This window comes from Schistocerca gregaria, chromosome 6 (assembly GCF_023897955.1).
Source record: "Schistocerca gregaria isolate iqSchGreg1 chromosome 6, iqSchGreg1.2, whole genome shotgun sequence".
NCBI classification, from domain to species: Eukaryota; Metazoa; Arthropoda; class Insecta; order Orthoptera; family Acrididae; genus Schistocerca; species Schistocerca gregaria.
Genome location: NC_064925.1, coordinates 283,315,552 through 283,331,446, shown reverse-complemented (window position 1 = coordinate 283,331,446; position 15,895 = coordinate 283,315,552). Strand labels below are relative to the sequence as shown.

The 15,895-nt window shown below is 38.6% G+C and overlaps 1 protein-coding gene across 14 annotated transcripts in view; it reads right to left on the bottom strand.

The window, feature by feature from the left end:
* The window catches only part of LOC126278044 (mitochondrial ribonuclease P catalytic subunit), a 183,368-nt gene that overhangs the window by 103,946 nt on the left and 63,527 nt on the right, over nucleotides 1-15,895 (bottom strand). For all 14 annotated transcript variants that reach the window (XR_007550639.1, XR_007550638.1, XR_007550640.1 and 11 more), the window contains exons 4-5: nucleotides 6,240-6,529; nucleotides 2,506-2,755 (exon numbers count right to left, since the gene is read on the bottom strand). Coding sequence is in view for 8 of the 14 variants with exons in the window: in XM_049977809.1 (XP_049833766.1) it covers nucleotides 2,506-2,755; nucleotides 6,240-6,529 (540 nt within the window). In the remaining 6 variants the exon portion in view is untranslated. The remainder of the gene's footprint in view (nucleotides 1-2,505; nucleotides 2,756-6,239; nucleotides 6,530-15,895) is intronic.

The window sequence follows — 15,895 nt, the reverse complement described above, 5'->3', positions numbered from 1 at the left end:
ATCTATCGATTTCTCTATTAATTATAACAACACTGAAAATCTGCCAACTGAATCAACCACATAAACAAGCTGCAGTTGGCATTCACTGGTTTGACTTTATTCTGCTCAGCTCGTATAGCTCCGTCCCATTTTGTCTGCAGGAAAGTTGATTTCTAGATGCGACAAGGATTCCCCTGGCAGAGGCATCATGTACACTATGCACGCATTCAAAAATCAACTTATAATTCATTCAGAACTCAACTTAGAATGTGTTCAAAAATGTCCAGAAACCAGCAGGGGTGCATTTCAAAATCATACGAACAATCGATAGACCGATGTGATGCTTTGTGAAAAAAGGTTTTTTTTCCTCAAGAATATGAATTTGCCTCCTCCCCCAAAATTGCTAAATTGCTGCCTGGTTCAGATACCCCAGTTAGCCCCCCCACCCCCTCCCCCCTCACCAGATCCAGGCCTGCTGCGCACGCATGAATTTGGCACCTTGGGCATGCACGCCAGTAAAATTTTTCTGGGTACCATGTGACTGGTTGCTGCTACTGCTGCTTACACAGCCAACAGCCACGCTTCTGCAGCCAGAAGCAGGAAAAGGTATTATTCATACATGACTCGACTACACATGTGCAAAAGCCCATTCATAGCTCCTTAAATGAATTTAATGCAAACTGTTGTGACGTCACACTCATCGGAGGCAAATTTGTTGTTATGAAGCACTGCATAGTTCCTAAAGACTGACACATTTTGCTGTTGGCAAATGCTTGTACAAACACTGTGTTATTTTATGTGGCACATTTCCTTTGCAATTAAAGTTTCATTTTCGTTTTTTTCTCTCGTTCATGTTTTAATGCTGCAGTATTATTCTGCAGTGGCGGGATACAGCAATATCTTTTGTTAGAGTATCGGTTCTTAGCGGTCAAAATTACAAAATTTAACTGAAAACTAAAACAACTAAAAATTCCCAGAATTCTAAAAAATTGCCAGGTTTTTCAAGATTTTCTCCTGGATGAAAAAATTCCCGGGTTTTTCCCAGATCTTCTGGTTGTCCCAGGTCATATACACCCTGCCATCTCAACTTAGATCTCATCGAGCCCGTGTGGAATGCGATGGGAGATGTATTGCAGCAGGTTCACATGAATCAATGACCATCCAACAGTTTCCAACTGTGCTGGTAGATGAATGGAACCCTGTACCACAAGAACGTGGTCACACGTTGCAAAGCATGCATTGCCAACATTGGTGATCACACCCCCAATTAAGAACCATGTCCCACGATTTGTAATGTCCAAGGGACCAACACGAATTGTGGTGACTTCAGTGTAATTACTGTAATGACAGTTTAATTCAAACTGTCATTTCCGTTCATCTCACTGTGTATTTCTTTCAATTACCTTCTGTACTATACTGTAGCAGTTCTTTCTATGTATGGTCCCAGTTTCATCAAGCTAGTTGGCAGTGGCACATGATGTGAAAGTTAATTTCATCCTTAAGTTTTGGACACTAGTGTATATTCGAGCTACATCTCCTGTTGTGATCTTTTGCATTTCCTTAGTCGAATTTTTTGAGTCTTATTTACACGAATTGACACAAGATCATTTCTGAGCTTCAGTCAAATTGTGTGGACTCCAATAGGAACAGATCTTTTCCAAAGCTAGCTACTGATACAACACAGCATGTACTGCAATCTTCAATATGCCTAGGGGTGCTTCTATCTCGCATGAAGTCAAACATCAGTCCCCTTCAATCATGTTACACACAGCATCAATGCTTTTTGGCACAACAATCAATTTTGGTTTACCTTAACAAAATTAATCATCACTCAAAGCATGACTGCAATGATATTCTACAAAGGAATTATAAACAGTACTTTCTGAAGATGACTCAGTACTAGAAGTTGAACAAAACAATTTGAGGCATTGTTGTTGAGTTAGACTTTCATGAAAACCGTAAATAATCATTGAATGAAAACTGTTACATGAAAATTCAGTTTTTTCACAACACAGTTTATTTTATTACTAACTGCAAGCACACCACTATGCCAATTCCTGAACTGCCATTATCTTAACAATAACAAATAACAAATTCTGCTTGATTGAGAGGTATTATGGCAGTACATGGTGAGGTCATCAGTCCTGTGATTCATAAGTTAATTGTATAAGATAGAGGGTCTATTAAAAAGTGGGTGGATCCAGTCTAAGAGGTCAAACTATAAAGTGAAGAAGTTGAAACACACACAGTAGAAGGTATAATAGGGTTGGCCAAATGTAAAAACTGGAAAAACAGAGGGATAAAAGAGCGATCTTTGCATGGAGGAGTGGTCATGGGTCCCAGACCTAGCACCATCTAGAGGTGATGTTGCTGCTGCTGTTGCTGCTGCTGGTGATGATGATAACAGTGACAACAAGTCAATTCCAATTCTTCACTAAGTTTTTATACGAACAGCACAAATGTGGTACTTATTTTCCGCAGAGTATGTAAATTTATATTTTTACAACTGGCATTTTTTACACTTACCAGCTTGGCATGACTGCTACTAGAAGAAGAGCCACTAGCAAATGCCACATTCAGGCCATCTATTACTACATCCCAAGTTCTGTTCTTCTTTAACATGTCTTGAAAGTGAACAACCTCTTTAGGTGATGTCTTAAGAAATACATCATCCGATAGTAAAACCCGGTCCAACATTGCCACCTGTAACTGCTTATATTCAGATGGTGTGGGAAGCTGTGGTGTCAACTGCTTATTACATGTCTGGCAAATGCCCCTAAAGAAAGATGTCTTCTTTTAGTAATCACTTTACTCTACAAACAAGTTTAAGGCCAAACTGTATACACTACATTGTTCTCACAATATATTCAAGGTGTAATGGGTATAAGTACAGATATTTCTGTTGGTGACTGAGGAACATTATATCAGCATTTGCATCATTTGCAGGTAGATAATCATAGCTATTACAAGTCATACGCTTTTAGGTTAGGGGAAGTACATCCAAGTACATGTCACAAGAACAAGCCATTAGTGCTTATTTTCCCCTGGGCAGCAGGTCATATGTTAAAGTGTGGATGCAAAATGGTTAGTCTTTACTGGCAGGCATAGTCCACTTAGTGGAACACTTACAACCGTGCAGAAAACATCGGTTCAATTATGTGATGTGTTTGTGGTAAGACTGTTTGACACACAGAAAAATCAACTAACACACTGACGTGTGTACATATTAAGGTACCATATACAAAAATATCTGCATATACCCATTAAACCTGTATAAATATGTCTAATTTAGCTAAATAAATCATACTTTGCCTACCTAACACAAGTTGCTACATTAAAAAACTACAAGAGTTTTATAAAAAGTTCTTAGCCTTGAAGTGAAATACTATGTTTTCTGCAATCAATTGTTTTCATTATTGTCCCCTTTCCAGTCAAAGCACCATAGCCAGCATTTTTCTGTGAGTAGATCCTATCTCTGACACATCTATAAAATATCGAACTATATCTGCCATAACCTCCTCACACCACTGAAGATGTTTTACAGCCATAATTTCAATAGCCATTAAAATATGTGGAACGCTACTGGTGAAAATGTGAGGAAAAGAGTGGGTGTTCCAGTAATTCATATTTCTAATACTATAGTTTTCCTATCACCAATAATGTTGTGTGGGCACGTGCATTGTTTTAATGAAATACTGAGTTTTCTTTTGTTGTTCAAGACTCTCTTCATGTATATGAGTGGTTCAGGAGACTTGGGTAGTAATAAACGGTTAGAGATATATACTTTGGAAGATAGTCAACAAGAATTCAAAGAAAACACTATCCACAACATTGCCAGCAGATGAAATCAACATTGTCTTTTCTGAAGAACGATCTTCAGTTATCACTCAGTGCTTTGACGAAGTTTCATTTCCAGCATTAATTCACATCTCAAGAAAGGAAGGAAGGAAGGAAAATTGGGTTTTATATCTCATCAACATTGAGGTCATTAAAGATGGAGCACAAACTTGGATGGTGTCAAAGATGGGGAAGGAAATCAGTTGTGCCCTTTCAAAGGAAGTGTCCCTGCATTTGCCTGGAGTGATTTATGGAAATCATGGAAAATTGAAATCTGGATGGCCGAAAGCAGGTATGTACTGTTGTCCACCCAAATGAGAATAATTCACATCTTATTCACAGTAACAAGTCAACACACGAAATCAACTGAATTATTTTCAAAATATTTCAAATGTTTCTGAGAAATTTGCTTACGCATTTGCCTTTGGACAGCAGTAGACACACCCATCTGTCTTGCACAAAGCTTTCCCACAGTTAATTCTTGCTGTATTCTTTCAATATTTGCCCTTAAATCCAGGTTTGTGGATTCCATATTGGTGCATTTCACAATATTTTAATAGGTGGGAGCAATTTTGGGACATCCTCCGCTAGCAACATCTTCAGGAAAGTATTGCCACATTTAAATTCACCTGTCTCTTCACTACTGAGAATCAGGCATATTCTAAGCCTTCTCTACATTTGGCTGAATTTTTGTCGGTGATAAATCACTCAAAACACATAATTTTATCATGGCTTGGTATTCCCATTTATCCAACTGATCCAAACAAGACCTTTAAAAAAAAGGAAGAGAGAGAGAGAGAGAGAGAGAGAGAGAGAGAGAGAGAGAGAGAGAGAGAGAGAGAGAGAGAGAGATATGTACAAGCAAAACTATTACATGAGTCAGATTGACACTGGCTTATGCTATTGCTCTGTGTCAAGCTGAGAACTTCTCACAAACCCTCATTTAGCCAGAACTGAATGTCAAAAATATGCAAATAGGAATCAAATATTTCCTACTGAAACAATATCAAGCAGGAAGGTTGGAAAATTCCAAGTAGTACACGATCACTGATAGGCAAGACCTTAATGTAAGATGTGGCTCATAATGGAAATTTGCCAATGGAATGTCATAAAATTATTTTTTTTATTATTTAAAAATTATTAAAAAAAAGTTATTGAAATTTTGTTACAGAGAAGCTTCTCAGTAAGATGGAGACAGAGCAGAATTAATAGACAAATTATTACAGTATGATGCATATATGGATGCAGGCACGAGGGCTGAGGGAGAGACAGGGAGTGGGGGAAGGGAGAGGTATGTGTAATGACAATAGAAAATTAACACACTACATATTAGACGAAAATGGGGGTAGAGGATGTGTTTTAGTGTGAATAAATTTATCATATGACATTTTAGACAAAAGTAATTTTAGACAAAAGTATTCTGTCTCTTTCTGCCCATGACAACAATTTCAGGAATGTGCATTTAGCACTGATGTTTAAAAAAGTTCATGACTGGTCATGGTTATCTTGTTACCACAGTCTTCATAGTGGGGAACAGAAAAGAAGCAAGCTAAGCATTACACAAACAAGTGTGATGCGTAAGGAGCTCTGTACATCAATTTTGCAAGAGAAAGTCTGAAGTAAAAAACTGATTTTCCACATGCATGCTTCCCAGAATTTCCTACTGACATGAAAAAGCAACTGACACATGTGATAACGAACTAAGAGGTCAAGGCAGACAGAGAACAAAATGACACTATCTCAAGATAGTCTGTCTCTTCTGCACTGAATGCAGACCATTTTTGAAAGAGAAGAACTAATTTAAATATGAAGAAGACTAAAAGCAAAAACATCGGATCATAAAAATTGTGGGTGTGGGTCGGAAAGAGGTCGCAATGGAAAAAAATCTACACTGGTAGCTTGGTGAAAAGTTGACAATAGGAGTCATGACTCCAAGGAAGGAGAATGAAAGGTTGAGAAGTGATAGAGGGAAGGAATTTATTTATTTATTGCTTCCCCAAAACCTGTCCTCCTGTTTGTCTAAAGCAGGTCATCTAACACATTCATAACATTTAAAATTGTCCACATAACAGTACTTTTTTACATTTTAACTCTTAAAATCCAATAATAAAGACATCCATCCACACAAATAACTACTAGGAAACATACAAAATTTAAATAAGTGTTAAATCGAAGAACAAACATGAATTGGGAGAAACTATACAAGACAGACAGATGATCATTAATGGGGAAAATTTTCACTTCTTAAGCTAGGAGAATTCAGGAGACAACTACTTGGAAGAGCCATTTGTGTTTTGAAGAGCTTTTGATGGGAGGATGTATCCCCAGGAACCAAGAACCAGAATCCCTGGTAATATCTATTATAGCTAGCCACATGGACACACACAGTCTCACCCGCCCCCTAATATCAATAACTTCTTTACCTTTTGTTTATAGTTGTAAAATTTGCTTGAAATCCTCTGTCAGCTTTGAGCTTCTCAGACAAAGCACACACTACTTCGTCAGTAGGCTTTTCTCCGTGGGTTGCAATAAAATGTAACAGTTCTTCTGGATCGCTGTGCTGCAGCCAAGCCAAATAGGCCTCAGGACCTGGTCGTCTATCATCCCGTTCAAATATTTCCTCCATGACTGAGTGGGCAAGTTCATTGTTTCCATTACGAAATGCAGCAACAGCCAAGGAAGTGTAAACAGCAGATTTAGGATGGTGCGTCAGCTGTAACATGCGAAGTTTCATTAGTACTAACTAGCTCTCAGTCATTCTGAGAACAGTGGAATCATTCCAAATGGTCACTGTAAGAATATATTTTATGTAGCAGGTTATATGCACACTTATCAAAACGAGTCAAACAATTATGTAATTTACTATGGTCACCATTACAATAAAATTATTCTGTAACAATGATAAGACTATATACTATTATTCACATGGACCTGAAACACAGCTGGAACCAACTGCTGTTTAATGTAAGTAATGCTAAATTTCACTATAAAATGTGTGTAACTATATATCTAGCCAGTGAACAAATCTAACTTTTTGTTATGTAGTCCTCAAACAACAGATCAAAACAGCAATGTGAAATCTCTATAATATGATACAAGTGTGGTTACAGGGATTATAAAAATTAAAAATACCCATTGTAAACCCAAGCACCTTCTCAATACCTAAAAAGCTACTATACTTTTTTATTTTTTAAATTGTGTTAAATTACAGTTACAGTCAGTATAGCCACCTACAACATCAAAGTCTTTTATTCATCCAATGCTCTTAGCACTGATAAAGAATCATTTGCTTTTGAGTTTCTCAACACAGTTCTGCAGTTGATGATACTTTATGTTGCTGTGAAGTTTCACAAGTTAGTAAATGACACCAGTTCCTAACAGTGTCTTATGTATTCTAAATAAGCATTCATCAAGATTCAACTGCTCAGATACCAATCATCACTTGCAATTAGTCATAGTGTTGTCACAGTTTCAGTCTGTGGAAATTCTGGAATAAATTTTCTATCATATAAGAGATCTTTTCAATTTCTGATAGTACCAGAATTGACACCACGAAAGCCACTGTCAGAGTGATGGGACACTGGCATTGATCATTGCTGGACAATGCCCCTGCTGATACAGCAACTCAGCAGAAGCTGCTGTTTCCATACTGCTGCTTCTGTATGTCGACAACCTGGGGTGTCAGGCAGCTGCTGCAGTTTGACATAGTGTCGGTTGCAGAGTTTTTCACGATAACACAGAAACACAGTCTTTTCCGCAAAGTCAGCACTGAACAGCTCCATTTAAACCCCTCCCTGACCAGCAGTCATGGTCACCCAGCTGGGCAACGTAGCTGCATCCAGTTTGTCTCAGCCACAGCCTTATAGTCTTTACTGTAATTAAAATGCTGCCACTGGGCCATGATTCGTAGACCTCAGCCTAACTGTCCGTGGCCTGGCAGCCAACAGTTTTCCACCAAGTCTATGGGACAGCTCACTACTGCCAGCGACTAACAGGTGTCCGTTGCCACTCTCCAGACAATGGTTCAGCTGGGAAATCCTGCGATCTGCCACCTGCCACAATGGAGAAGACCATGTGAGGTGCCTCGCTTCTGTAGTGGGGCCACATCCCACTGCTGGCCATCACTGCTGACTCAGAGCCGGTGTGCTCAGTCAGTCCCTCATCACAGCAGTGCATGTGCACAGCACCCTCCTCACAAGCTGGAATATTACAAGCCAATGCCAAACCACGTCAGAGACAAAAGAACATCTGAATAACTGTCCAAGTTGAATGAATTAATAAATAACTGTTTATGTGCACTGTTTTTTTTTTCTCTACAGCTGTCCCTCTTGTCTCTATGAACCCACAATGGCCAAAGAGCGGTATGCATTGAAATTTTCCTTCTTTTCCTTGCTTTTGAAAGGATTCACCAACTTCTTGAGCTGTTGAAAATTGCTCTCCATGCATTTTTTCCCATTAGGCAAAAAAATCAGGTGAATATGAGTATTTAGACATTAATTTGATGTTTTTCTCCAAGAAATAATCAACCATTTAATACAATTTGTGACAGCTGACAGTGTCATGACAAAAAATAATGTGACAAATTCAGCCACTTGTGGCAAAAAAATTATTGTATACTATTCAGTAATAACTGGTCTTGGATCCTCTACAACAATGGTAGTGACACGTCAAATGAAATCAAAGAAACATGCTATCATTATTTGAAAGTTCCATCTTTTTTGGTTTAGGTTCATCTTGGTAAACACAAACCATTGATTAGTGATTAGTTTTTGGCTTTTACAAATAGACTGGTGTGCAAAACTTGGATGAAAGTAGCTTTTACATAATGTTTCACTGCTAAGCAACACAACTCAATGAAAGTTGGACTGTACATTAAAAATAGCTGTTACATTGTAGTAGAGACGGTAACTGAAAAAATATGCAATGACATTAACAGAAATGAAGCTTTTATTCAAGGACAATAATTACACTGAAGTCACCATGATTTATGATGGCCCTCAGAACATTACAAATGATAGGACACGGTTGTTAGTAGGGTGCGTCATCACAGTCGGCAATGGATGCTCTGCAATGTGCTCCCTAGGTGGCTACAAGTTTGGTAAGGAGTCCTTATGCTAGGGCATCCACCGGCACAGTTGACAACTGCTGGATGGTTGTTGATGCATACGGACATCTCTGGGATTTAAGTCAGTGGAACAAGTTGGCAAGTCCATTCACCAAATATCATCTTATCCAAGAGCTTCTCCATCTGCGCTGTTCAGTGTGGTCGTACCCAGCCATCCATAAAAGTAAAGTCAGGACCAAATGCTCCTATGAAAAGGTGCACATGGGGAAGGAGTACAGTGCCACAATAACATTGATGGGTGAATGTACCATGTTTAAAGATTTGGATAATGCGTTTACACTAGGAATAATTTTGACAATGGCTAAAATTTGTGAATGCTTATATCAGGAGATGGCTTGAAAAACTGATGCGGAATCATTCAGTATCACTACTTTTTGTAATAAACCCATCTGAACATAAAGTTGGTGTAACGCAGTATAACTGGCATAAATTTCAACAGTTGCTGTAGTGTTAACCAGTTTTATTGGAAAAGGAAAAGAGCTAACTATACAATCTCACACCTGCGTTCTATCACAGAGCCATCTGTATACAGACAGAACAAATCATCTGATGGATATAGGTTGTAATTGTACATATGAAGATGACACTTACCATACACAAATTGACATCGCATTTTCTTGTGAGGTTTTCTGTTTATGTGAGTTTAATGCTGATTTCAGTGTAATTAAGTGGAGAAAGCAGTAGTATCAAAAGGAATTATAAACCTTCGTTAACACTTCTAAAAATTTCAAAACAACCAACAATTAAAATTCATATCTAGATCAAAAAGCACAAATAAAAATTAGTTAATATACTTAGCATCATACCTGATCTTACAGTTATAGACCTGGAGATTAATAATTTTGATGATATCAAATAGTCAATATTTGATTTTGTAACCCTGCAATACCGTCTGTGAATAGGTGCTGAACTACAACTATTTTTAGACATTTTGGTAAATGTGGCCACTAGACCTTGTCACAGTAAGCCTGTAAGTACATAAATACCAATGTATATGAATTATGTTTTTTTGCTGTTCTGGAATTTTAAAATCACAATGTATCCAATATCCTTGCAAAAGTGATTAAGAGTAAAAAAAAAGACTGTCAGACAATGAGCTTTCAATAAACAAGGCCTTTGTTGAAAATAGACCACGACCCCCCCCCCCCCCCCCCCCCACACACACACACAATGCATGCAAACACAACTCTCACAAACACACGACCACAATCTCTGGCAGCTGAAAGCAGATTTCAGCCACCAGAGTCTGTGGTCATGTGTGTGTGTGTGTTTTGTCTATTTTTAACTTTCTGACAGTCTTTTTGTTGCGCCTATCTGCAACTCAGCATCTCCGCTATATGGTGAGTACCAACTACCCTTTTCATGATTTTATTACAGTCCATCCTAGATTTTCCATTGTTTGAAAAGTGATTAAGGGATGAATAAAATGACAGAAACAACAAGAATTATAAATATTTATGCTAATGGTTTTTCATGCTCTCTCTATAATCCTTCAGTATCAAGAATTATATTTCACCTATGTCTGATGAAATTTTACTTTTCAAATCCTGCACATTACCTTCATGACTTTGTGTTCATGGAGGATAACAACAATGTCCTGTTTGTCTCATTTCCTGCATGCATGAGTTGTTATTTTTTCCATAAAACTTTGCGACAACTTACTTTAATATTAGAAAACAAGATATTATCAGAACTGTAAAACTGTATAACTTTGGGACTGAACTTTTAATTTGTGACAACAGCACATTCTGGCTTTTTGTTCTTAAATCTTTAACTTGGGTTAACATTCAACAGATAGCTCTGCTGTACTGCAGTCTTTAGAGAACCACAGAGAGAGAGAGAGAGAGAGAGAGAGAGAGAGAGAGAGAGAGAGAGCAGCCTATGGTGATAACAATACTGACTGGCCGAGAGCTCTGGGAGCCATGTTTTTACCTGTCTTGTGCTTACTGGGGGCTGAAATATAATGTGTAGCACTCTTGTAGACCAATTTCAATGTTCTCAATACCTATTCCATGGTATAATTATTTGCAGGCAGAAATACAGGAGGTATTGCTGTACTACTTCATGCCCTTTGTCATTTTATTTTACATTATTTAATATCAATAAAAGAATCATGTTGTAAGTCGAATCTGCAGTAATGACTGCTGCATTAGTTCTCACACCAATTTTTGTAGATTACATCTGGATTGATAGGGGATTTAATAAATGTAACTAAAATCGCTTATGGACTTTTATTGACAATAAAGAGCAATTCCAGACTATTCCCCTATCAACTATAAAAATCGTCCCAACTTTTCTATTAAATTTAGAAAGACACAAACAGTGCACAGTTAGAATTAACCTGAAAGAGAGGTAATCATAAAGGTGCTTTGAGAACATCAAAAATTGTTTCTTTGTGAAGTACGCATTTTGTATTGTGATATCTCATTTGTAAAGTCTAACCAATAAGATCTTATTGTACATACTATTGTTCCAAGACTATTCAGTAAACAATTTGTACATTACTAGTAAAAGAACAAATAAAAACATCACATTCTTACTACCAAACAGTTGTCATATGATGACAGTAGTTGCATGACAAACATTGATATTATTCATTTAGTGCACGACTCACTGTGTCTCACGAGTATTTAATGCACAAATATTGTGTGTGGTGTCGTGTCTTACTACCAGTCCACAGATTTTTAGTTCAAACCTTGGTCAGTTTAGTTATGAAACAAACAATAGCGATTCTGACTCCATGATTTATGCTGAGTCAGATAACGCCTGGAATGAGAGCTGAAATCAGAATGCACTGAAACCACACAGAAACACAGTTGTTGGTCATGGAAGAAAAAGTTACTGGCACTGGTGTAATTCTCTGTTGAGAGTGTGCATGTTATGCTTCATACAAACTGGAAAATTAAGCTTCATAATGCAGTTTTCTGTTCTTCTTTTGTTTCAATGAAGATAGACCTATAATTATTTCAATTTTAAGAATACCTGAAAAACAAATTTCATCAAACTGCCAAACTTTGTGACATATGTATTTCTGTGTACAGCTACAACAAAACTCATAAAATTTGTAACAAAGTTGTAACCACTTGTCATAAAGAAATACTAGGTGAGGTCCTCTTTATGACAGGTGAATTTACGAGGGTCGGTCAAAAAGTAATGCCTCCCATTTTTTTTCTACTTAAAAAAATTAAGTTAAGTGAAAAATTTTAATTTGGCGCCATTCCTCAAACCTTCTTCTGCAATCCACTGCAGTAGTAACTTTCTGTGTCAACAGGTGGCAGCACAGCAGAAGTTTGTAAGATGGCCGACATTGATGTTCGTTTGAGACAGCGTTGTGTGATTGAATTCTTGAATGCAGAAGGTGAAACGCCCATATGCATTCATGAAAGACTGAAGAAGGTGTATGGTGTTGTGACAGTGGATGTCAGCACTGTTAGACGATGGGTTCGTCGTTGTAAGGAAGCTGAAGGGCAAACACCGTTGACTGACGAAAAGCGGAGCGGCAGGCCGGTGAGTGCAGTGACTCCACACAACATTCAGCAAGTTGATGACATCATTCGTGGTGACCATCGGGTGACTGCAGATGAAGTGTGTCGCATTATTTCTCTTAGTAAAGGCAGTGTGATCACGATTATTAAACAATTGGGGTACTCAAAAGTTTGTGCACGGTGGGTTCCAAGAATGTTAACCGATCAGAATAAAGAGGCAAGGAAAACAATAGCCTCCCAACACTTGCAGCGCTTCCGTTTGGAGGGAGATGAGTTTCTGAAAAAAATTGTGACCGGGGACGAAACATGGGTGCATTTTTTTGAACCCGAATCAAAGAGGCAGTCAATGGAGTGGCGTCACACAAGCTCGCCGAGGAAGAAAAAATTCAAAACTGTGCGATCGGCAGGGAAAGTTATGGCAACAGTTTTCTGGGATACAGAGGGTGTGATTCTGGTTGATTTTTTGGAGCAGGGATGCACAATAAATTCTGTTCAATACGTCACAACCCTCAAAAAACTTAAAGCACGTCTTCAGCGAGTTCGCCCAACAAAATCAATGGCAGATGTTCTTCTTTTGCATGACAATGCAAGACCACACACCAGTCGTCACACCTCTGACGAGATTGTCAAAATTGGATGGGAAGTTTTGCCTCATCCCCCATACAGCCCTGACCTGGCACCATCAGACTTCCATCTGTTCGGGCCACTAAAAGAAGCTCATCGTGGGATTCATTTTGAAGATGAGGAGGCCATCAAAACATCCGTGTGTCAATGGCTTAGGAAGCAGAGCTGTGATTTTTACCGTGCTGGGGTACATGCCCTTGTTCAAAGATGGACCAAAACTGTAGAGATGGGCGGAGATTACATTGAAAAATGACAAAATGATCCTCAATGTTGTGGTTTTCAACCTATGTAATTGCATTTAAATTTCCTGACAATTAAACGTAGAAAAAAAAATAGGAGGCATTACTTTTTGACTAACCCTCGTAACTCTCCTTCCCCTGTCTCAGACTTATTGTCACAACAAAGTCCTGAGGAGGGGTGTGACTATGTGGTAATTAAAATTACATATCCGAATATTTCATTGAACATAAAACCTTTATTGATATCAAAATTAAGGAATAAAGACAATCAAATTCCATATGTTTATAACACTATGTCACAAAAACTGCTAAAAGTATCACACAGTTGCCAAGGCTATGTCACTTTTTTCTTTAAATTTTATAACTCCCTTCAATATTGGAAAATTAAATCTTTGCAGAATGTGACAATTTCCTATGAATTGCAGTCTGATGTTTCCCTGTGTATTTCTACTTTGTAAATTCTTGGGTGGTCGTCTGGATGACCTCATAATTATGCCATGATATTTCAGCAAACAGACTTATTGCCATATTTAGGTAGTTCCTGATGACTGCTGCTCCACTCCTGTCAGCATCCTTTATATGCTGGCTGTTACCCTCTCCACCATTTTGCGGACTACAACACCAAAATACTTAGGCAGTCTTCCTCCTTCTGGAACTGTGTGATTAAAGAGGCCACTGAAATCAAGGTCCAAGATCGTCTAATTAATAAAGATAGTGGTCTGCATTACCATCCATCGGTACAAAGTCTGGGCTCACAGTGTCTTGCAACAACTCCACAATAGGTCTCATGATCTTGTCATGATACCTCACACCAGTTAAACCTTGCCAATTGAACCGTACAGTCTCACGAAGAGCTGTCTGTGTGGTCAATGTGATCCTTGCCCGCACCATTAGGGATCCTCCTCGATATCGGTCTTTTTCCACAATGTTTGAGTCCCGAAATCATGTTCCACGTTCCCTGCAGATACAAATCTGTCGAGAATCACTCTACAGACCAAATCAGGACCCATCTCTGAAAAGTACATTGGGCCACTGTTAATCATCTGGGTGGCTTGTTGAAGGTTCCATGTTCCCTTCCATGAAGACGTGCCAGCAGTACACACACAGCAGGTCTTAGTCAACAACAGCCATTCTGCAAAAGCCTTCTGTACACCTTTTGCCTCAATACAACATGTCCGGTGGATGCTGCAACATCAGGTGCCAGTTTTGTGCAGTACTAAGGTGACATCATCATGCCCTTACGGCCACATAACAGTCCTCTTTCTCTGATGACATACTTTGTCAGCCCTACCATGGTCTTCGGGATATAGTTTCAGTCTATAACCACATCCGAGAAACAACAGAATGATTCACATTAAGCTAGCAGGCCACATCACCCTGTGACTGTCCTGCCTCCATTCTTCCTATGGTCTGCACCACAGAGAGTCTGGTAGGCATCTTCTTTATGCCATACTGCATCATCTGTGACTGTGTACACAGCGACTGTGGATGTGGGATTATCCGGCGAATGCTACCCTGTTTGGTAGGTGCCCTGACGTCATTGTTGGCGTGATTGTACATTGACCAGAATGCCATCTTCCATGCAGAGCACGGTCATATGGACATATGTTGACAGTTTGTGTGATTATATCGTGAATCACACATATGATGGGCAAACAGCGGTTTGTTGCTTTAATTTTGGACACCAGTGTAGTTGGCACAAAGAAGGACAGTTTGTTCAAGATATCTTGTTACTGTAAAGGCCTAACTGAACTACAATACCTTGAACTGCTTTGTTTAAGTCTTGGTAACGAGCCACATTCAAAAAGATTGTTTACAATTATTCTGCAGAAGTTTGTTGTGGTTGTACTTCCAACACCAATGGATTTAGTGAAGGTACAGTCAAATCAGTTATCACGTCAAAAACATCAATGCTCTACACACCATGATGGGAGCGGCTGACATGAGACTTACCATGGGATAAAGGCATCCTTAGGCATTACAAAGATTGGTGTATATTAGATACTGAATGAATAGTTACCTATGACAAAAATCCATTCCCAATGGATTTCACACGATATGACTAAAGCTGAAAAACAAGCTCATGTCAACTGGTATACGGAAAGGCTCGAAACAATTGAACTAAAGAAATTCAAACTCTGTACACAACAAGGTAAGAGATGACACTTGGGTATATTTGTATCAGCTGTAAATGAAGCAGTGGCAACTATCTGGGTGTATCAGCATAAATCAAAACCAACAAAAGGAGTTTGTCTCTGTAGCCCTTCCAAGAAAATTGTGGTTAGTTTCATTGGGTTCCACTAGACATGTGGTGACCAATGCTTTGGAGGACAAATGGCTGAAAATAATGGTAGTAATGTGTCACCATGATAGTTGGCTCTCAATATGAAACAATGTTTATTTTTGTAAAGAAACAGTGTTGTCAAACGATGGAAAATTCATGTGGAAGTTTTCACTGGGCAGTTCTTAAAGGTTTCATGAGAGTTTAACTCAATACCTAAGAATGTGGCTTGATGAGTTGGGAAGATCAAGGTGAAGCAGATTTTGGAGTATGTGTTGAGGTTACAGCGGAAAGAGCAAAGGTTGTTCCTGCCATGAGTTCAGAT